At 38.9% G+C, this 23,575-nt stretch overlaps 1 protein-coding gene across 1 annotated transcript; it reads right to left on the bottom strand.

Annotated features, from left to right (window-relative positions):
- Nucleotides 1-1,688: 1,688 nt before the first annotated feature.
- txlnbb (taxilin beta b) lies at nt 1,689-22,924 on the bottom strand. The gene is made up of 10 exons (XM_064334870.1): nt 22,796-22,924; nt 21,507-21,812; nt 20,519-20,610; nt 19,620-19,790; nt 17,514-17,708; nt 16,855-16,974; nt 10,651-10,725; nt 7,343-7,435; nt 6,762-6,857; nt 1,689-2,622 (listed from the first exon to the last, which is right to left on the bottom strand). The coding sequence occupies exons 2-10, from the start codon at nt 21,808-21,810 to the stop codon at nt 2,131-2,133; spliced, it is 1,638 nt and encodes a 545-aa protein (XP_064190940.1). The 5' UTR covers nt 21,811-21,812; nt 22,796-22,924; the 3' UTR covers nt 1,689-2,130.
- Between the last annotated feature and the right edge of the window lie 651 nt (nt 22,925-23,575).

Below are 23,575 nucleotides of genomic sequence, written 5' to 3'. Positions count from 1 at the left end.
GAAGTTAATACCAAAAGTCAATCACAAACCTAAACCTGTCATTCTTCAAAATTGTTTAGTTGACTGATCCTCTTTTAGTGACCCTGTTTCTTTGGTGTGAAAAGCATCACTTACAACTTACACGTCAGTAATTTGGCAGTTTGAGCGGTCTAGTTGGTGTGTATAGAGTAATTGTCAGAGGATAGGAAGGCATAGAACCATCTAGAGCTTGGTATGCTAGTGCAAATGATTTCAATTAAATGTAGGCAGCCCAATGATGTCAATGAAGGGTGTTCGAAAGTGGTGTGGAATGTGCAAATTTAGGGAGGTAAAAGACCAGCAGCATTCTGGGCCAGTTTCAGTGGCCTGATGGCCTCTCAGGTAAGGAAGTGGTGGATTCTTCTGATGTTTGAATTGTGAACCTGAAGGACAGGATGGAGGTGATTGTTGAGATGTACTGTATCCCAAGAAGCTCAGCTGGCCATCCAGGGTCATGCTGAGGTTCTAAGCTGAATAGGAGGGATACACTGTGGAGCCATCAACAGTGGTTGACACTTCAATCTGGTGGGAGCTGTTTGCTGGGTGGAACAGGAGATCTCTCTTCCCCAGTTTTAACTTCAGGTTGTAGGTGGACATCCAGGCTGCAATGTCAGCCAGGCCTACAGTGCCCTCCATCTGGGTCAGTGAGAAGGGGTGAGGGGGATAACCAAATGGGTATGCAATTGCTATCTCCAGCATGCTTCTCCCCGGTCCACAATATTGCCTAGGGCAGCAGGCTACAGCTGTCCCTGGCCAGGCATGCAAAGATCTGCACCAGAACTTGGGTGTCAAAGTAAAAAAATAAGAAAAAGTGTTGTGTCACCTGCATAGGAATGTGTCAAGCACTGGACTGGACCACGTGATTTGGTTTAAAGAGAGAAAATGAGAGGACCCAGCACCAAGCCCTGTGCGACTATGGAATTTGCTGAGATACTTACGTTTCCACTGCAATGGAATTGCATATTTTGAAATACATGTTTTCACTACAATTGGCAGAGGTGGTAAATTTGCTTCAGGCAATTTCCCTCAGCAGATGGCATTTAAATAACTCCTTGGGCATTATCTCGCTTATACAACGGCTACCAACAAAAATTATTACTGCCTTCAAAACATGCGTTTCAAAATATTTATTTGCTTTATTCTGTTTGTATTAGATGATGAAATATCATATTTTATTATTATTTTTTACATACTATATCATACTGTATGATAAATTAATAAATGGTTCCAACACATAATTGTATGCATAGCCTTTATGATAAAATAAAAAAGGTTGAGTAGATACATATCCAACAAGTAATTGATCAATCCATTACTCGTACCCATTCCTACTAATTAGCATAAATCATTTGCCAGCTAACACAGAAAAAACAAAATGTGTCCAGTGTGAAAGCAGTCTGTCCTCTGTTCCAAATGCTATACATAATCTTACTGTGAGTTTATTCATCATGTTGGGCTGCTGTAGCTTGAAAGTACTTTCATTGGCTTAATTATTGCTAATGAGCCCCTTTTCCCCTCAATCACATACAGGTGCATGAACTATTTTACTGATCCTGTATCTGGGTGCTTACTACATTATTTATGTAAGTAATTACAGGATAATGCATTGCCGTGAATTACCTTCAAAAAATCTCTTTGTACAAGTAAATAATATGAAGCAATACATGCTCTTGCAATAAGTATGCTGCATCAATCTTTATTAGAAATTAGAACAGTGACAATGAATAATGTATTTTTAAAAATCCTGTTCCACATTTCGATTACTTAACACAGTGAAAAGAGTTTTTGTTCATTCCTGGTAAATCATTTGCCTGTTGCATTCTTCAGCTGGCCACTGCGCTAAAGATATACTATCACTGGGTAACAAAATTAAATATTGAAACTGTGGATTACTAATTAAGGGATCCATTTAATCTTTCTGCCTTGTATTTTCACCACAACTCTGATGACTGATCAGGGAAATATTGTTTAAGTCTTAGCTGCTAAACTAGAAATCAACAAAAAATATGAGATCAATCAGAAAAAAGGTTACATTTGCTTAAATGTGTTGGTCACAGTGAAGGGCAAAACTGGTATTTGAATAGCATACTTATTCCTACAGGCACATTTGCTTTAGTCGACTGATTCCATGTCACTGATTCTCAGATTTTCTGTGTTTTCCTCAGAGGGAGTTGGCAGGCTGGTGCTCAGTTCTGCTGGGTTTTTGTCAGGGGTTGCTGAGTGGGAATTTTTGGAGGCTGTTGTGTTTTGGGGGGCCTGCGGGAATTCAGCATGTTCACTGGGTTCTGGGTCCTCCTTTAACACGTGTGAGACCACAAATGAGGTGGCAATCTCCTGCAGTCGGGCCTGCTGGGCTTTCAGACTGGCCAGCTCTTTAGTCAGGGGCGTCTCGGTGGGAGTCTCTGCTAGGGTTACCCCTTCCTCGACTCTCGCCTCTGCCTGATTTGCATCTACTTTCACTTCTGTATCCAACTGTTGGGTTTCCTGGGCCCCCTGGAGCTTCAGCAGCAGGTCCTTCCTCTCCTCTTGCAGGGCTCGACACAGTTTCTCCAACTTCTGGGTCTTTATGGTGAAGACCTCAAATTCTTTATCTCTCAGCGTTTTCTATTGGGTGAAGAAAGCAGATACATTAGACAGACAGGCACAACCTAGATACTCCAGCACAACCTAGACATGTTTGAGTTCTTAATACCCTGAGCACCTTTAAGTTACAAGCCTAGTCCCTTAACCATTACACCACACCAGTCAGAGTATAGATAAAAGTGGCCGGAATGTATGACTTAGCAGTGACATTGCTAATAACTTCACCATCACCACTACGACCAATAGCTGGGGTAAGTGTACAATGGGAAAAATACATATTTTGTCCCCCATTGATTTTTTAACTAATTGACTTGTAAACCACACATTTCTTAACATTGTTCATTGCATTTAATTAATCATTTACAAATTCAAGTACCTAACCATTGTAATGTTTAGGCAATGTTAGCTGACAAACATCGCCAGGAAGACAGAAAATGAACCTAGTTTACAGGAATGCTTCAGCAGCCTACCATTATAATGCTCAGGTTACATCAGTTGTAGAACATCACCTGTATGTCCTAAAATTAACTATAACAAATGTTCTACAATGTCTCAGTAATGATGCTGCAACAATGTTGCAGTAACATTGCAATGAAACATTGTTAAATAGGATGTCACAGGGCTTTATTTTATTAGAAGGGAACAATTTATGGTCAAACTCTGCTGAAACAAGGTATGTGGTCCCAAATAGGACACATGGGGATTCTGGAAATAAAGCATGATTTATAAAAGTGCTAAATCTGTAAGCTTTCTGGGTTTAATGTCCACAACTGCCAATACACTGTACAGAGCACCTACTCTAAGAGTATGAATTAGGCTCTTTGAGAGGTTTGAATCTTCAGCAATCTGTCCAGTGGTGAGTACATGTTGTATGAAGTACAGTAGACTTATGCTACTGTTTCAAAGCTCTGTCTTAGCCTTGTGGCTGATGAATTTAGTTTCCCCTTTTGAGGCTTTTTTTGCAAACGCAAACATTTTACTTAAATGTTTTTTTGTGATTAATACTACTTATGTACTTAACAGAAACCCTTATCTCGGCTGATTGGCTGAGTTCCTACGTTACGGTTTTATATGCAGTTGAGGCCAAAAGTTTACATACACCTAGGCTAAAGATATTCACCGTAAATTTCTTTTGGCAAGTCAATCAGGGCATCTACTTTGTTCACATCAGAGGTAATTTTAAAACAATTGAATAGAGACCGATTTATTTCAGCTATAATTCACTATATCAGAATTCTAGTGGATCAAAAGTTTACATACACCAAGTTGACTGTCTCTTTAAACAGTCTGGAAGATTACAGAAATTGATGTAATTACTTTTTTGAAGCTTCTGATTGGCCAATTGTCAATAATTAGGAGTTAATTGGGAATTAATTGGCACCTGTGGCTGTATTTAAGGGTCTACCTTTAGAGCCATTGCCTATTTGCCCTTGACACCATGGGAAAATCCAAGTAACTCAGCCAAGACCTCAGAAAAAAAGTCTAGTTCCTCCTTATGAGCAATTTCCAAACAACTGAAGGTACCATGGGCATCTGTACAAAAAATTGTATGCCAATATAAAAAACCTGGGACTACACAGACACTGCATCGTTCAGGAAGGTGGCACAAATTAACTCCCAGGGCTGAACAAACTTTGGTCCGAAAGATTCAACTGAACCCAAAGACAACCACAAAGGAACTGGTGAAGGAGTTGGAGGCATCAGGTACCAAAGTATCTACATCCACTATTAAGAGAATCCTACATTTCCATGGCCTGAAAGGCTGTCGCGCAAGGAAGAAGCCCCTACTCCAAGACCGGCATAAAAAATCCAAATGAAGTTTGCATGTGATCTCCAGGATGAAGACCTAGCCTTTTGGAGGAGTGTTCTCTGGTCAGATGAAACACAAATTGAACTGTTTGACCATAATGATCAGCACTATGTATGGAGGAAAAAAGGTGAGACTTTTAATCCAAAGAACACCATCCCAACTGTGAAGCATAGGGGTGGCAGCATCATTTGTGGGGGTGTCTTGCTGGAAAGGGACTAGTGCACTTCAAAAAATCACGAGGAAGGAGGATTATCTAGAAATACTGAAGCAACACCTCAAGACATCAGCTAGATAGTTAAAACTTGGTCGCAACAAGGTCTTCCAGCAGAACAATGGGTCTCATTCACCAATATCTTCCTACGTTTTTCTTAAATTTGTTCTTGAGAATGGTCCTAAGAAAAGTCTACGTCAGATTCATGACGTGTTCTTAAACCGCAGAATTGTTCGCACCAGTGTTCTTATGATGATGAATCCCATTGTCTACGTAAGTTGAAAGCGTGTGCTAGTTGTTTCTAATTAGCATAGGTAAATGCCTCGCCAATCCCCATAAAAGGGTATGAGACTGCAGGGCCATGTGCACACACAGAAATTGAAAAGAAAAGTTGAGAGAGAAGTCAAGAATGCTCAAACGACAATTTAAAGATGGTGGAGCACCGGACTCCAAACGTAAGAAAAACTTCAGTAGTTCTGAAGCGGAGGTACTACTGCAGGAAGTGAACAGCAAACGACCTGTCATATTTAGTAGCGTCAGTAGTGGATATAAAATAACACACACAAAAAAGATGCATGGGATGCTATTACTCGTTCAGTGAACGCTGTATCCGGAGAAGGGCGCACAACTGATTAAGAAAAAAAAAAGGTTTGATGTAAAATCTGAGGGGGAAAAAAATGCTGGTGGGAATGGGTGCAAAAAATTGCGTGTTATTCATTCAAACGACAAAGCGCTTCTCATCACATTAATACTGCATCGGAGAAATTAGTTGTTTCAACCCGTCGCTACACAAAACACTGCACAAAAAAATTATTGCCAGTCATTTTGGTGTCACCCCCCTCTGATGGTGTCACCCGGTGCGGTCCACACCCCCCTAGTGACGCCTCTGATTAAGTGTTCTCTTCTTCAACATGTCCATGTGTTTAAAAAGTGTTACCTAAGTGCTTAGTTTGTATTCAAAATTTAAACATTTGCTTTTTCAGTATAGACCAAATATTGCATAATTGAAACCCCCAAAAATAAAAGGTCACTACAATGGTTTGATTTGTATCATTTATTTACCAATGAACTCCCGCTGAGGCAACCACCCTCTGAGGCGGAACCTGGCACCTTAGTACTAATGCACCTTAAAATAATGAAAATAATTATTAAAAAATATTATAAATGATAAAAAATATTATTTTAATTTAAATATAATATTATACAACTGTAGAATTGAAGAAAATGCAATTACCAATTATTTTGCACAAACATGTCGGCATTCAAACGTGCATAAGTGTGCTCTTGAGTGTGCGTAGATTCTGTTCTTACCTAAGAGCAAATTCCAAATAAGAAAACATTGGTGAATGTCAGAATCTTCGTGAAAACTGCACAAGTGGGTTTTAAGAAGAAAATTCTTCTTAAGAACGGTTGGTGAATGAGGCCCAATGATCCTAAGCATACCTCCAAAGTGTAACAAAATGGCTTAAAGACAACAAAGTGAAAGTATTGGAGTGGCCATCACAAAGCCCTGACCTGAATCCCATAGAAAATTTGTGGACTGAACTGAAAAAGTGTGTCCGAGCAAGGAGGCTCACAAACCTGACTGAGTTACACCAGTTCTGTCAGGTGGAATGGGCAAAAATTCCGGGAAAGTATTGTGAGAAGCTTGTGGAAGGCTACCCCAAGTTTTTGATTCAAGTTAAGAAATTAAAAGGCAATGCCACCAAATACTAACAAAGCGTATTCTTGACCCATTGAAAATCTGATATAGTACATAAAAGCTGAAATAAATCTGTCTCTTGGCTGTTATTTTGAAATGACCTCTTATGGAAATAAAGTAGATACCGTAATTGATTTAACACAGGAAATGTATGGTATAATACATTTCTAAATGTAGATATGCAGGTTTTATGATCTCACACAAAAAGACAAGAGCTCTGCTATAGGCCATATCTGAACCTGATGTCTTCTTACAAGTCACACAAATATTACACCGTGGTCATTGTTAAAATTCTTTGAAATTCCTCTAGGATTACACAGAGGTCTCTTCCACCTTATAATGACTGAGTTTACTATTACTGTTGCTGTAGACTGTTGCTATGCAGAAATGAAGAGCTTGACAGGATGTGTAGAAAGGAAGGGAGAGGGACACCTCACCTCTTCAACCATATCCAGGAGTGTCTTGTTACACCCCTCAAACCTTGACTTCCAGGAATTTGCTTCTTTTTCCAGTTTCTTCATCTTCTTTGCCATCTACAAAAAATCCTTACAGTGAATGCCTTTTACAATTATCATATCTAATTGTACATAATTATCTAATTGTAATATAATTGTAAATATCTCATATATAACAATCTGTTTTTAGATTTCTTGCCAACATCTGCTCTTCATTATTGAAGAAGCCCAGTCATTTATTTTATCATAATTTTTTAAAAGTCATGAGCTGCATATGAATATAGATGTTAAAACCAGCATACATACTGACCCTCCAGGAATGGACACACACACACACACACACAAACAATGGAGGAGAGGCATCTCTCATATGACATCTGGTAGCCCTTGTGTGCCTCACTGGGCAGTTAGTATTATACAGTAACCCAAGGAACTTGTATGTTGGTCCCAGATCAGAGTAGATCCCTTGCAGTACAAAGCAAATTGTGATCCTCCACAACAGACTCCTGGTCATACTAAATACTGTTTTCACAGAGATATGATGATAATGAAGCAACACTGACCTTGTCTAGGTCCTGTTTGAAGGTGGCATACACACCATTGCTTTTGGATACAGTACCCTGGAATTCATCAAATTTCTCAGAGTAGAGATTGAGCTGAAAAAAGAAAAACACAAAAGCAAACCTAGTTGTAAGTAAAGGATTAGCAGGGACAACTTTACCTTTAAAATGAACCTTTTCTGCTGTATTAAAGAAATTAATACTTTAAGGGCCAGTTTCACAGACACATATTAAGTCTAGTCATAGTCTAAACTGTATGGAGGTTCTCCATACAAAACTCAATTTAGTCCAAGACTAAGCTTAATCTGTGTCAATGACCGTGGCCTATTATCTACTATCGACGCTCTCAGAAGAAAGGGCTCCAAAAAGGGTTCTCCTATGGAGACAAGCCAAAAAGAAAAAAAAAAAACTTTTTTCTGAGAGTGCATAGTGAGACAGGGAAACCATATATACCAGGGCTATTCAACTTCAATAGCGGGTGGGCCATTAAGAAAATCACTGGGGGTTCGTGGACCACACAGAATACTTTTTCAATTAATGGCTACAAATGACCCTTACAGTATAATGTTAATAGATATATTACTATATGGAATAAACTAGTCACGCGCATCCCTTTTCTTTAACTTCAATTGTATCATTATAATCAATTCCAGACAGCAGCCAGTCCATACAAAAAAGTAGGAAAGCTATGGTTATAGCTGGCGAAGTAAATAAATACTTGTCAGTCCATTCGCTGAGGAATTGGCGAGTTTCACAATCATCTTTACGTCTATTTGGCTTCGAGAGAGACATTTTGAAGCTTGTTGTTAGCTTAGCTAACGTGAGTTTCTCTGTGGCCCGCCAGCCCAGAATGCAACGTGAGGTTTGACTGAGCGAATGGCAGGTGCGGAGCGGGGTGTAATCTATTTTTTACAGTCTCTGGGTGTAATCCCGTTGCAGCCAATCACAGCACATAGGTTCTTTAAAAAGACGTAACCAATACCATATTGGTTCAGATCATACAGTCTATGGTTCAGATGTCTCAAAGTAGTTCAGAGATATGTACCTTATTTTTATTTATCAAATCACACATACCAGACTGATTTGCAGGCCGCTCTTGTGGGCCATAGAAAAGGGCCATATCCGGCCCGCGGGCCGCTAGTTGAATAGGCCTGATATATGCAATAGAGTACAGTTTCTTCACACAGGACAGAAATGTATTTATTACTTTATGTGTAGTGCCCTTGGAAGATGCTTGCCAAGTTGATCTGATATTTGCAATGTATTCATTAATTCATTAATTCTTGGATTTGGGTAATGTTGTTCAGAGAGGCCAGTGTTTTTTTTCTGTGCCGTTCGTGTGGGGCTAGCTGCAGTTTATCCTATGCAACTGTGTGGTTTAGATAATTGGTTCACGTGATAGAAGCTGATAAAACGAGAACTACTTTAGAAAGTTCACGGAAAGTGAAGGTCTGGTTAAACTTTTAGTGAACTGTCTGGCGCCTATTGCTGTGCTGATTAAAAGATATGTTGTCCAATCACGCTGCGTGATGGGGGGTTCGACAAGAGGTCAAGTGGGTTGCAGGAGAAGAGTCGGAACAGAAGAGAGAGAACTGAAGAGAGAAGCAGATGGTGCACGGTGCAGGAGAGATCGTAAAACTGTTTAGTGAAATTGAGTTGAATGCAAGTTTTGGAATTGATTATCGGTTTTCGCCATCGTCATTGAATTAAGTCGCGGTACGGGATGGGAAGGTGCGGACGTTTTGGTATAAATTCCAGTTTTTCTTATTTTCTTCTCGACGAAGTGTTTTCTCTACTGTTTCGGGTTAGCTAACCTGCAGCTAGCCACACGAAGAGGACAGCACGCGGCTGGACGAGTGTGTTTGTGTCGGACCTGCATTCGATCGCCAGTGACTTGTTTTCCTGTGTGTGTGAGTAAACCTCAGCATTCTTCTTGTGTGGATTCATATGACCATCACCCATATGCTCCAACATGCGCGCCAACGTATAAAGACAAACTGTGCACGAACAGCCTAAAACCCCGGGTTATTTTCTTTAGTTGTTATTTTGGTTTCATGTTCATTTCTTTCATTTAATACTGTGACAGTTAAAAGGGCCATGCAGTGTGTATGGGCTGCCTAAGTTTGAATGGCGTCAAGTTGATGGCACTTTGGTGTTTTAAAAAAATAAATAAATGCCACTATTGTAGTTAAAGATATATTCTGGACTGTGTATAGTGTTATTGCATATTTTACTCTTGAAATTGATTAAGCCCATTATAATTTGGTGTATTTTGGTATTGTGGTTTTACTCCTTATACATGTTACGCACAAGTAGAGCACTATTTTAGGTTAATAAAATAACTGGTTCTTTGAGTGTGAGTGCTCAAAGTGGGGGCTCGTGAGTCAAAGTGTTTATGCATGGGAGTCATTGTTCACAAGCAGTATAGCTACATACTAACATCTTTAAAGCTACCTGAGGCCTCCCAGTCTCCCAAGTGAGATCCCTAGACATAGAGTAAACTGGTGCATCCCATCACAGCTCCTCCCGTGCATTTTAGTGTATTAGTGGAAGTTTCATAGGTTTCAGTATTACCTATGTAGGCTTATATTATGTAAATGAGCATTTGGTGGTGGGAGGGCTACATATGTAAATGGGGAAAAAAATGCAATGTTTTCTTCTAAATTATCCAACATTTGATAGCTTTTTAGAAAGCAGATGGGCTTGGAGCAGGCACATACTGTAGAATATGCTGGGCCATCCAGGTCATCCAAAAGTCTGTTGCCACCAGTTGATAGACACACTGGGGAGGTGCTTTTGTTCAAAGGGTTAAGTTTAAGACTCTCAAGTAAAGTAGACACATTGGGATTGGAGGAAACATGAAATTTTGAAAGTGACCATTGAATATTTTTTAAATTCATGGAAAGGCTCATTTTCATGCGATGCATTCAGTTTTGCATCGTGATCATAAGGTCCTTTATAAGATGAATTTACCTATGCTACTTCCATTTCCATACTTGGTTCAGTTGCTGACTCCGTATGTTACTCTGAGGTTTGTAACATTGAAGTTCTACTTCAGTTGACAAAAACAGTTGCTGGAAAGGAACATCACATTCCCATTGGATGTGTGCACTAAATTTCAGTATGTTGAAATATGATTTACGACCTTAGGAAAAAATTGATTAATATTTACAAAGAGAATGACAAAATATTGTTTCTCAGTGAATGTCCCCTGCTGCTGTTTAAGAAGGCGGCTGTTGGGGAGTTGGGGGGAGGGGGAGGGGGGAGGTTGGGGAGGAGAGAGATTATGTGGTGTTTCTGTGGATATTTACCTGTGCCTTCATCTCGCCCTCCTGCTCCTTCAGAAGTTTGGCCTGTAGCTTCCACTCAGCTAATTGCTTCAATAGCTGTAACCAGCCACACAATAAGGAAAAACAAGAGTTAGGCCTCATCTACTTTGTTTTTTTAAATTTAAGGTTTGTTTGTGGAGTCAGACGCCAGTCTCTAATTCTAATTTTCTGGTTTAGCAGGGCTTCTGGGTACACATTTACGCAGCTGGATGTTTTATTGAAGCAAAATGGATTATAAAGTGTACAAGAATCAGGAATTGAGCCTACACAGTAAAATGTCCTGTGCTAATTCAACAGAATTTATTTGGCATCTGGAAACCTTTTTACAAAGACCTAATTAACAAACACAAGAAAAGCTATAATTTATTATAATTATAGCTTTTTATAACAATCATTTGTTAATTCAACTAATTTCCACATTGAAAATTTAGGTAGAGACATTCTTAACTTAACCATGGAGATGCAGGATTTAAAGACCAGCCTGAAGATTTCTCAGGCAGATTTTGATGGTCTGCAGTCAAACAGAGAACAGCCATGTAAAAGTCAGAACTGACTCTAATGTTTGTAGATATGTCTTCAGAGATGTATGGGTAAATGAAAATCACTTCAGTATGAGTTCTCTCTGTAAACTAAATTTTTTGCAGCACACAGCACATTACATGAACCATTCCACACTACAGTCTCTCGCCGATCCCCCCAGACCCCACTAGTCAGTTATGTAGTAAACAAACACTGAAACAATTTTCCAGATCTTACAGCAATGCCAATGACATTAAAATGCCAATTTTAATGTGATCAAAAGCTGTGAAATTCCACTTGTCTACTACAAGTAAGTCACATTGTTTGAGGTGATCACAGATGGTTTGTGTACAATTTAAAAAAAATGTTAACGTGGTTCAATGTTCCATCAGCTAAGTATGTGCACAGTTGTAATTGGTGTGGTACAATTGTAACAACCAAAAATTACTGCATAAATGTTAATATCTGCAATATTTACAGGACAAAATGCTGTTCATTAAAAAGACTGTACTGTATATGGATGTTTAAACCAGCAAACAATTTGGAAGGTTGTGATTTTTCATTTACTCCCAAAAACAGTACCTATGCAGGACTGGATGAGTTGTGGTTATGTCATGCCACTTATACAATGGCTTGGCTGAATACTCAGTTCTGATTGGTAAATACATGGTCAAAGACTGTGCATCGATTTTCATTATTACATGACTTTGTTGAATGATTGATTCTGATTTGTTACTTCCGGCATTCTATAGTCAAATATTCTGAAATAATTACTGCTGCTATGGGTGACAGAACTCTTTTCACATTACTCCACATGAAATTTCACCTTTGTCACATTAAGAAAATCAATAAATCTGCCTTCATGAAATCCATGTGGCTCCCATAAACATATGACTTTTTATTGTTGCAAAATGATAAGGCTGCCAATGCCATAGGCTATGCATTTGTGTTGCCTAGTAGGCTAAATGTAATCATTATTACAGTTATTACATTTATTACTGTATGACTTATGGTAGCTATTCAGGATATTTAGTTAGCTAACTTTAGCTACAACCCAGTTATGACTGGGTTGTACAAAGTCATAGAAAGATTTAAAACGAAGTGAAAACTGGCCACAAACTGACGTGTTAACAATGTTGCGAAGAGGTGAGTGAGGCTGAATCAGATGCAAGGGAGGAAATGAATGTCGATGACAGTGTGAGGAGTGTGACAGTGAGCCAGAAAGACCGAGGCAGAGTGCAAAAATAAAAATAAAAAATGCCATCGACGTCATGATTGTTGTGATGTTCTAAAACACTTGACAGCGGCTTCCTCTATGATCATCAATCTATTTTTCACCAAAATCCCTCATATGGATCCTTAACAACATTATGTTAATGCCATTTAATTGGATTAAAAACATTCAAGTTGTCCATGAGACATTATCATGTTCAATTTAATTTAATACACTGTCATTTTAGTCTACAATATGTTTATTTAAGGTATAATTAATATTGTAAATGCAATATTTGTTTAGTTGAAGAAATTTCCAGATGCCTTCCAGAAGTCTATTGCTATGTTTTTATTTTTTTTATTACCTACAATGATATGTGGGAGTGGGGCCAAATGTAACAAACAACTTTTTTGTAGATCCATCAAGCTTGTAACTTTAACCTGAAATACATTGTTCAATCTCGAAGATTTACGTTTCGTTCTCTTTGGCGGTACCAATGACGAAAAGCAGTAATTGCAGGTGTGTTTTTGGACCTCACTTCCCAGAGATCCAACCGAATCCAACCAGTGTCGCCTGTGTGACGTCAGTCAGTTGGTACCTGGGCCACGCCAACTATAACACTTATAACAACCATTTTTTATTCAGTAAATACTAAAAGTAACATTATGTACATACTCATTCATTGTCTAACATTAGGCTAACTTAAGCTGTCTTTACACTGCCGAGCCGGGTTAAAATGCTGTAGCAGACCTGAGGTAGAATTAGTGATGATCAATTTACACAGGCGTTCTTTATCCACCTTTTGCCCGGTATGAACACCTGTACACTGCAGAGAAGAATCCGCGGGATTTGCTGTGGCTCGTGCAATTATGTAGCCTATCTCGTGCACAATAAACACTGTCGTTCTCGTGAATGATTGTGTGATATTTTTGAAACCCCGCCTTGCAAAATGTTACCCCTGGTGTTTCTGGTTTTGCTAGCTAAACTGTTCGAGAATAAAGCTGAACTGGGTGTTAAATTAGCAATCGGAACAAGAAGAATACAAAAAAGGAGATTTCATCAAAAAAGGGCATCAAGGCTGAAGGAACATATGAGGAAGTGTAATAAAATAATAACAACGCGAAACCATACTGTCGTATTTTTTATTTAGTTTTCTCCGGCTTGACATCTTTACACTGAAATCAGACCGGCTCTGCTCCACCTATACCCCGGGTTAATGCTCTGTGTAAAGATGGCTTTATTCGGATCATTATAATATAATACTGATGAACTGATGATGTAAATAACGGTAACGCTAAGGCCAGTTTAGATCAATGATTCGCAACGAGACGAAACGGTTTTAGAATGTTGCAGAGAAAATTGCAGCTGTGTGAACTGGTTATCTGCAGAGCGTCTGAAGCCTTTGCCTGGGGTTTCAAAAGACCCAGCTTGTCAAATCTCCAAGTGCAGTTAGAACGTTTACAATCAGATGTCTTGGAATTTTGCAAGTCTCGTTGCGAATCATTGATCTGAACTGACCTTTAGTTAGCTACATTGCAACAAGGTAGCATTGCATTCGAGAGACGTTTTGCGAGGTCGGTACCAGTCGGTACCGGAAATCGACATCAACAAATAATATGACCTCTCATGTTACACAAAAACCTTTTAGGGTTCCATAACCCCCCCCTTCCTCTGTTATTGTAATGTTAGCAGACACCGGAAAAAACTGTACGCCGCTCATACGCAAGTGAGTTGAAGAGCGAGCCTGTTGCGTTAGCTCCATCTACCCTCTCTGGCGGACCAACCACTGATGGGTGATGGAAAACGCGTCACTAACTATGCACCGCTTGTGATTTTTTTTCCAGGGAATGTCGCCACAGACACCCAGTACTTTAATCATAAATTATAATAATTATATAAATTAATATAATAATAGGCTCAATCACCATTGTTACCGAATTCGGCGATAGATAGTGACTTAACAGGCATTTATTTTAATGAAAATCTTCGAGATTATTACTTTAAACATGCAGAATTACTCTTTGTTTGTGTCCAATGAACGGTGGGAGATTTCGATAAATATTTCAGGAGACATTATCAAAAGTCTGTTTTGGCTACATGCAAGTGAATTCTTTTGGTCCGGCTACTATATTGTGTGTGTATGTCACGGAATCCAAATGCATGTAATCGTAAACAGTCTTTTACTGACTCACAAGATCGCCTAGTTTTGATATTGCATGCTAGTTTTCTGGGTGAGCTAGTAGCCAGGCAAAAATGCAGAAAAGTCTGCTCTCTGGTTAATAAATCTTATCTTTTAACACTACTAGTCTAGTCTGTCCATATATTGGTTATTGTAACATTATGCATGGGCCAGTGAATATCCCTCTTACCGTCAAGAAATTCTCTTAATTAAAACATATTTCTAAGGCTGGCAACCCTTTCAGCTCGACATGAACCATCAGCTCCTCTTGTCAAAAAATGTAATGTATTGTCAGTTTATGATGTGAATGCTTTCCAGGTAAGTGTATTAATGTCAGTATGAAAAGTATAACTTACCTAATTTAACAAAATTTTCGGTGTTAACTCCTATATCCATTCATATTCCACATTGCAGTCTAAAGATTTTCACCCCCCTTATTATCGCACTACTCTCAGTCAGTTTACTTTTATAGACTGCAGTATGGAATGCTACACAACCTGTCTAAAGTATCATCATCCTAGTCATTATTAAAATCAAACTTGACAATGGTCTTATAAAGAACTGAGGTGTCCATTTTGGCAGCTCATTTATATTCTCTCCTTCCTTTGTTTCTTCGCTTACTTTTTATTTTATATATACCTATCAGCTTGTCTTGTTTTCGTGTTATTTTCTGTTCATTATTACCTCATGAAAAATATGAAGTTATAAGTTGTCACTTATAGCTTAGCAAATATCCCTAGGGGAAGTACTAGCATAAGCCCCCTTGATCTTACCTGTCCTGTCCTGTCTCTCTAATGTACTGTCTGTTTTACTTTTTTAAGCTTGTGGGCAAATAAATAAAATTAACACTGTACTGTGTACAAACTTTACTGTGTACTGCCTGCATAACCATGTGGGTTTCAGCCTCAGTACCGTGTCACTGATCCTATGCAAAGGTTCACAAGTTAGTTATCATATTCATATGAGGAGCCCTGTCAGATGGCAACAGGGGCAATTCTTTGAGAAGATGAAGACCATAGGAAATGGTTCTCAATTTATAAAGATTTTTCAAATTTTTTTTTACATTGGTTTACATATTGTAATTACCTTCATGGTTTTACCAGAGGATAAACAAATACATATTTACGTATCATTATGTTGCTGTCGTCATAGAAAGGTGGCCATGGTGTACTGGCTTTGATCTAAATCTTCAATGTAACCCTAAACATCTAAAAAGCAGTTGCAGTATTGTTTTCCCCTTGATGACTGATGTTGCTGTTAATGCTGTAGTAAGGTGGTCATGGAGGTGTAATAACAGGTAAAGTGAGTTTCACTTTGCTTATTAAATTATACCAGACTATGGAATAAGTTATATAAAGCTGCCATGTGTGTCATAATGGCCAGTATTAATAGGACTACAGCTGTAGCTGTAGTAAGTTTACTTGAACTACACTTGAAATATGTCAGTGCCAATTGACCTATACAGAAATGCAAAATAATGTATCATTGTTTTTTTGGCTGGACCGCAACAGTAAGGCCAGCCCTATAAACGCGAATGTCTGTGACTGAGTGAGTGATGAAGTTACACCATTGGTTGGCCGAGTTATGGTCCAGCCATATACTAGGTTTTGACCTGGGCTTGTTAATTAAAATATTATCACTGATAATGTCTTCCTCATTTAAATTTACACATTTACAAACCTGATTTGAAATGATTTCAGTGAACATTTGAGGGCCAAATTAAAAAGAATACTTTTCTGGATTTATGGACTGTCTCAGTGTCAAGTGGCATTTACTTCTATTCCAAACAGTATGACACAGGTGTCAAACTCCAGTCCTGGAGGGCCAAAGTGTCTGCTGGTTTTTGGGGAGTTCTTGGCAACAGCAGTTCATTCAAGTCATAGACTGGCTAAAGAATCCACAGACCTTGTTCTCAAGGCCTTAATTGGCAGCTGATTGAAAGAACCACAAAAACCTACAGACACTGTAGCCTTCTGGTAATTTAGTTTGACACCCCTGCAGTCTCAAAAAATGTTAAGACGGGTGACATATGACAGTTTTCACCTTCTAGGTATAGTACATATCAGCTCCATCGGTGCTGTTAAGCTGTTTGTACCATAGATCATTTTATGCACGTCTTTTTACCATTCATTGCAACTGTTGTTTTTCATTAGCTGTAAGACACTGTCATAACAGATAGTATATCATGCAAAGTAAACCATTATTCATGCCTTATGGTATATAGTATAAAGTAAAGTGTTATATAACTTATGAGAAAAATACTGTCACTACTCACATGCTCTTTTTCAATCTTGTGTTTTTCGTCGCTGTCCTTCAGAAGCATGTTAGCCTGTTCGAGCTTGGTCTCGGCCAGTTTCTGCTGCAAGTCACGGTGTTTGAAGACCTTTTCCAAATTCTGTGTGGAGGAAACATATGAGTGTATGAGATATTATCCAGCCCAAAAAATGTAAAATGTCAATGAGTAAGTGAACATCCATATCACCCCCTGATAATCTAATGAGTGCACTTCATTCCCATGACAGGGACCCTTGGTCATTAGCTCAATGAACTAATCGTATCTCTAGTTGTGTAGTGTGGCCAGCTGCTCTGAAACTATAATAGGTCTATCCTTACCCAGGAAATGAGATAAAATGGTTTGCTTAATGGCACAGCAGTGAGGCACTACTGTACCTAGAGCTGAAACCTTTGGCACTCTGTGGAGAAAGAGTTCCTTGATCATTACTCCACAATGACCGCAGAACTTTGGATTTCATGTTCACACAAAAGATTTCCCGACCATTTGTGAATGCAGAAAATTATTAAACAACACATCAAAGCAAAGAATTCACAGATTTCAGTTTCCTGGAAACGAATTCCTGGTTCTGGAACCCTCTGTGGTGCAAGATGAGATGATAACATGACCAGTCTAGGGTAAAGCACAAACCAAGGACTTACCGCCTCTCTTTTGTCGTACTGGGCAATAAGGTCCTTCAGCTTCTCAGCCAGATCACTGTTCTCCTTGCACAACTTGGTGTTACGTTCGCTGTGCTCCTCGATCTGGGCCTGGATATCAGTCAGTGTGCTCTGAAAGTGAGTGGTGATCTCCTTGCGCTTCAGATCGTCTTCACGGCACCTCTGAAGAGTCTCCTCCTGCACAGAAAGAAGTTGGATAGATGCAATGGCTCAGTTTCTCCACACGCACAAGCATTCTCTCTCTCTCTCTCTCTCTCTCTCTCTCACATACACACACACACGCACACACACAACTGTGACCCTGTATGCGTTTGTGATTAGTGATGTCCTGATCCAGGTTTTATGTCTCCTGATCTGACCTGAGTACAGTAATATTCAGCATCGGCTGATACCGATCCAATACAGATATTTTTTACCATTTGTGTTTTTAAAATTGAACAGCTACCCTACACTTGAGAACACTCAGCTTGGCTTAACATCAGTAAAACAATTCCAGGGCAGGTAAGATAAGTTTAAACAAATCATACAGAAAATATAACAGACCTAATTACAGGCACACAATATGGCTGGCTGTATTTCATTTTTCCTTTAATGGCCTCCAAGTGCACCATTATCAAATGGTAGGCTACAGCTATCATATTATATTTTTCATATTTATTGAGGGTTTAACTGGATTTGATTTTCCAATGAAAATGAGGCTACAGGTTTAGTGTCGCTGTAATATCGAGACTCCAGTTAGGTCAAAATGCTACTGCTAGACTTCTGACTAGGAGCTGTAAGGGGGTCTCTAAATTTAGAATAGATTTTTAAATTCTTATTACTTTTAAAGCACTGCATGATCTGGTATAGCATTATACATGGAATTATTTACATCGTAGTCTTTATCCATGCTAGAGCACTTAGATCCTCGAGCAAAGTTCTGCCCCCACTACAGACGTGCTACGAGGGGTGATTCTCCGACCTAGCACCACCCTATGGAACAACCTCCTTTCACCTATTAGATATATTAGCCGATACCTGATCCAGAAAATATGGTGGAATCGGGGGCCTACTGATCTATGAATCGGATCGGGACATCCTTACTTGAGATACATGTCTCGCTCTTGTTCATTTCACAGGAGAGCTGAGAAATGTTGCAAAATCACTTTCTGGTCAAAACTGAGTTAAAACCAGAATTGCATTCCTGAAGATCAAATCTGCCATTCACCTAAATTTCAAAATTCAAATCGCTGCATAAATATGTTAGATTTTGTTAAATGGGACTGGTTGGTCCAAATATATTTTACAGTAGGTTAGACTCACCATAATGTTGAAGTTACTAACAAAAGTTTTGTGTGTTCAGACATGTTCGTCATTGGTAAGCTATGGTTTTACAGATGAACATAGTACTTTATCGGTCTCTGTGATGCCAAGTTACAATAAAACGTAAGGTATGGTGCCTTGTACCTTATGTCCCCATTGACAAACGTGCAGAAAAATCAGATATCTGCAACTTGAAGATATACAGTGGGTCCATTAGTCCTCCAAGAGTCAGATGCAAATTAGCATGTGAGAAGACTAAAGATACTGCGTGCAAGCCATTTTCCTTCAAGCATCCTATGCGAGGTATTGTGGGATGGCTACCTTGGCCAAAGGTATACCTATTGATGAGGGCTGTCCAAATTTAGGGGCACTCCTTGAAGTATTATCTTTATATTTCATTAGGGAGAGCAGTTGTCAATGTTTCAAAGTTACTTGGCGAAAGGAGAATAATGGCAAATTAATAAAGTGAGTAGAAGAATGAAAAAGGATATGGTTTTAAAGTTAAATCATAGATCAAATCTGAGATGTCTTTTAAAATATTTGTTTTTAAAAACACAATATTCGCATATATCTCTAGAAATATTTACTCAATCTCAACAATGATACCTCATTTTGAAGCTCTTATTCTGTTTTTTAAAATGAGGTGAAAAAACAAAAAACTCAAACCCAAAGTGTGTATCCAGTCACAAATGCATGCAGACGTGCACTGAAGAAGGCACATGTGCACACACATACAGTAAGCCACAGTAGGAAAGCCAAAGGAGCAGACACTTTTGGAAAGCTCACCTTGAGATTCTTGTTGTGCCTCTGTAATTCCCTGCAGAGGCCCTCCAGCTTGCTGCGAGCCAGCACTGCCCGGCTGTGTTCCCCCTGGAGTTGGTCCTTTTCCTTCATCACTTGCACCAGCTTCTTCTGAAGGACCTTCAGCTGCTTCTGGTCTGACCTGTGCTCCTCCAGCTGCAGGGACATGGACACAAAATCCATGAGAAAACAGTGTTATGCTGCGAGTAACTTTACTTGCCTACTCGGTATTCAGGAGAGCCGGCTAAAGATATTTTCCTTCAGAAAAATGGTTCATACTGACATTTGTAATCTTAAGCTCCAATTATGTAAAACATATATATGTATTTCCTCAGTATATTGTATATTACATATAATGTTTTATATATTTACATTATTATGTATTGCATATTGCTTTTATCCTTCTAGTAAACAGCCAGACAGTGTCTATATATGTATTCAGAATTCATTTTAATATTTCTAAAGGTATTTTATTTTGCATTGTATATTCTTTTCTAAAATAGTGAATTAATAACAACAGAGATTCAATGTGTTTCTGAAAAAGAAACAATATTTGCAGAGTTGGCTATAAGAGAAATCGATACTCTTATTTACAATTTGAAACCAGCTTCTGGGTCCTTAAAATAGATGACAAATACATATTACAAAAATTAAGGTGTAATAAAAAAAATTTATACACATAAATTTATACACATTTATACATTTAATTCATTGTTCAGATTAAGGCTTTCAATATTTACTGGTCACACGAGCAAAAGGTGAACCATTTGAAAATATCACAGGAGCTTTGTCAAGTTGGTCTTTTGTTAAAATACTTCATCATCACCATCAAAATGCTTCCTCTTTGAATTTCTTTACTGTCTCTAATAAATGACAGCACTCACCAGTTCAGCATGCTTCTTAATGATGGCTTCCAGTTTTTCCTCTGGGGAGCTCAGCTTGGCCAAGCTCTGCATCAGCAGCATGGCCTCTTTTCCTGTGAAAACAGAGAAATATCACACATCTACAGCGAGAAATCTCGCACTCCACAGTTATACATTATAAAAAACATGGCAGGAAGGATTCTATAAATAAATCTGAAAAATATATTTTTTTAATCTTTCTGAATTAAGTATAAAGATTCAGAAAAAAGTATAACAAGGTGTTATCCCCAGTTGTATTACATGAAAATTGCCCACAGTAATGTAATTCCCACAAAATTCTGAGATTCAGGATAAAATCATAAAAATTATGAAATCATAAAAGTGACAGAATAGAGAAAAACATTCGATAGTCCAGAATATTATTTATAAAGCACGGGTTCCTAAATTTTCATAATCTTGTGACAGAAAACATTAAGTGAAAAAAAAAAAAAATTACAACAGCAAGTTAAAAAGCATTGGGCCTCATTTATGAAACGTGTACAATCACATTTGATTGTAAACTGTGTATAAGAACGTTTCTAAGAACATTTTGACATTCATAATTTTTTTCTTATCTGTATTTGTTCATGGCTGTTTCGTTATGAAAATCACATGAACAGGATTGTGAATAGAATTTACAAACAGCCAGCATTCATCATCTGAAACACCTGGGATATGCACGAAAAAAAGGTCTGCACTGCACATGTCATGAGTCTCATATTGTTTTCTCGTAGGAACATTTTTAAGAACAAAAGTAAAAATAATTTAAGAAAAGTTTTGTGAATGAGGCCCATTGTGTCTGACTCGCTGTTATAAAACTAAAGATAAGTCAGTGACGTTCCTCTTTAATTTGTACATCATCAAACAAACTGCGTAAGCCAGTGGTACTAACATTAAAGATTAAATTCCCCACTGGTGATCAATAAAGTATTTTATTTTATTCTGTTTTACTCAACAGGAAAACACCCACCCAAGCTTTTGAGCATCTTCTTCTCCAGCTTCTGGTCCTTGTCCTTGATAGTGCTTATTTCCTTGGTAACTGTGGTATTCCCGCCCTGCTCACCAGGTGACCTCTCATCAATCTGCTCGGGCTCCATTGGGCTGGCCTCTGTCTGGTACGTGCTGATGATGTCCTCCAGTTGCCTGCTGAAATCCTCTGAAGGGTCCGTGTTGGGCCCCTCAGCAACCCCACCCTCAGGTCGCACAGCAGGGGCAACGCTCTGGCTGGGGGTAGCCTCCGACATCGGCAAATGGCTCTCCATTCTAACGGACATGGCTTGTTGGGGAGGAGAGGGGAGTGTGTGATTGTCCATCATAAATCAGTTTCCAGGCTTAAGATGTGTCATTCCCTCCCTCAGCTGAGTTTTATACTTGCACAGTGGATGAGGGTCTGTCCTAGCATATACTGTACCTCACACCATTCCCCACTTTTGCAGAAAGAGAATTGCTGATGTAATGTGTGACGTATGGCACACATGCAAGTTTTTATTTTTATTTTTGATGGTGTTTACCCCAGCTTCTGACAGAATTTGTCCCCAATGCCCTGCCTCTTGTCCACACCCCCTTCACCACTCCCCCACGCTTCCACAAGTGGCAACATGGCACCTGTTCAACAGCCATGGTCTATATTTGGGATGTCTTTATATGGCCAAGCTATTTTTATTCCGATCACAACTCTGTCGCTGTCAGCGGTTTTCAGATAAAACAAGTGTAGCGGCCATTTCCAGTGTTCATTCTATTATTCTTTACTACAAATCATACAGCAAGACAACTTCAAACACTAGGGGAATATGTGCCATTATATGCAATGGCAAAAAAATGTACTTGTACCTCCACATATACCCACCTTGGTGTCATGTCCTTCTGCATCCACAGTAAATTTCAGTTTTATCTTGTGTAAATTATGCTTGCCACCAATCACTACCAAAAGTCATTTTTCCAACTATGGCTCCTTTTATACATTTTATCAGAATACTTGTGTTCGGAATACACATTGGACACAAATGTTGTGCAGAAAAGTTACGAGGACCATATGATAGTGAGTCAAATGGAGCATGATGATTACTCGGTATGCCTGTCTGGCTGCTACTATGGAAAAAATTTAATTAAAAAGCCCGAACGAACACAAGAAAAGCAAAACCATCACGTGTGCAACAGCAGAAACAACATTTAAACACAACAACCTTACTCATAAGAAGCACTGTAATGTCTGAACAGTTTCCAGTCACACAAAGCCAAAGATACAGTCTTGCCACTTACCAGAATGAGAAGGGGAAAACAGACCAGAATGGAAGAGAAGAGGGGAGGAGTAGAGGGTAGGGGCACGGAGACAACAGCTGTGACAAGTAGACCTCAAAATAGCCCAGTTGGGGGACTCTGTGAAGCACAAATAAGTGTCAAAGCAGTCCTTCACTAGAGAGACCTGGAGACCCCTGTCAATCAGAGAACTGAAACCCCCCCCCCCAAAAAAAAAACACCAGAAGTCCTTTAGTTCTGGAGCTTTTTTGACAATGTGGACAAGGCATTTAGTATCCTGACATACACTGTGCCCTCTCTACGTAAAGAGATCTAAATAACATGAATAGACTCATATCAGTGGACCGAGGCCACTGAAAACCTGGACATGGCACCCACTGGCTATCATAGATTTAGGGGTTCCAGGTTTCGCAGGAGCACATGGTAGAGGAATTTCTTCTCAGAGTGGAGGATCATTAGTTCAAAACCAGTCTCTTATTTACTAACGCAAAGCTTTGGGAGCTAGTCACATGATCACTTTCTATTCTCAACCCACACAACACTGAAGTACAACTGGGGGACCCAAAAGTAGAGGAGAGTGGCCATAAATGTTACAGTTTTTAGATTTAGCTCATTTACTAAGAAAATATTTAGCCAAGCACTATGAAATTTTACTTCAAACAGTTTTAACATTTCAGTAGTCATCACCCATTTCAATTATGTTCATAACAAGTCGGATACAATTTAAACCGAAATACAGGTAGTCCGATGTTAGGCCACATCCTCAGATTATGAAGCGTGGGG

This window comes from Anguilla rostrata, chromosome 1 (genome assembly GCF_018555375.3).
Source record: "Anguilla rostrata isolate EN2019 chromosome 1, ASM1855537v3, whole genome shotgun sequence".
In the NCBI taxonomy this organism is placed as follows: Eukaryota; Metazoa; Chordata; class Actinopteri; order Anguilliformes; family Anguillidae; genus Anguilla; species Anguilla rostrata.
This window is presented reverse-complemented; position numbering and strand designations above follow the sequence as displayed.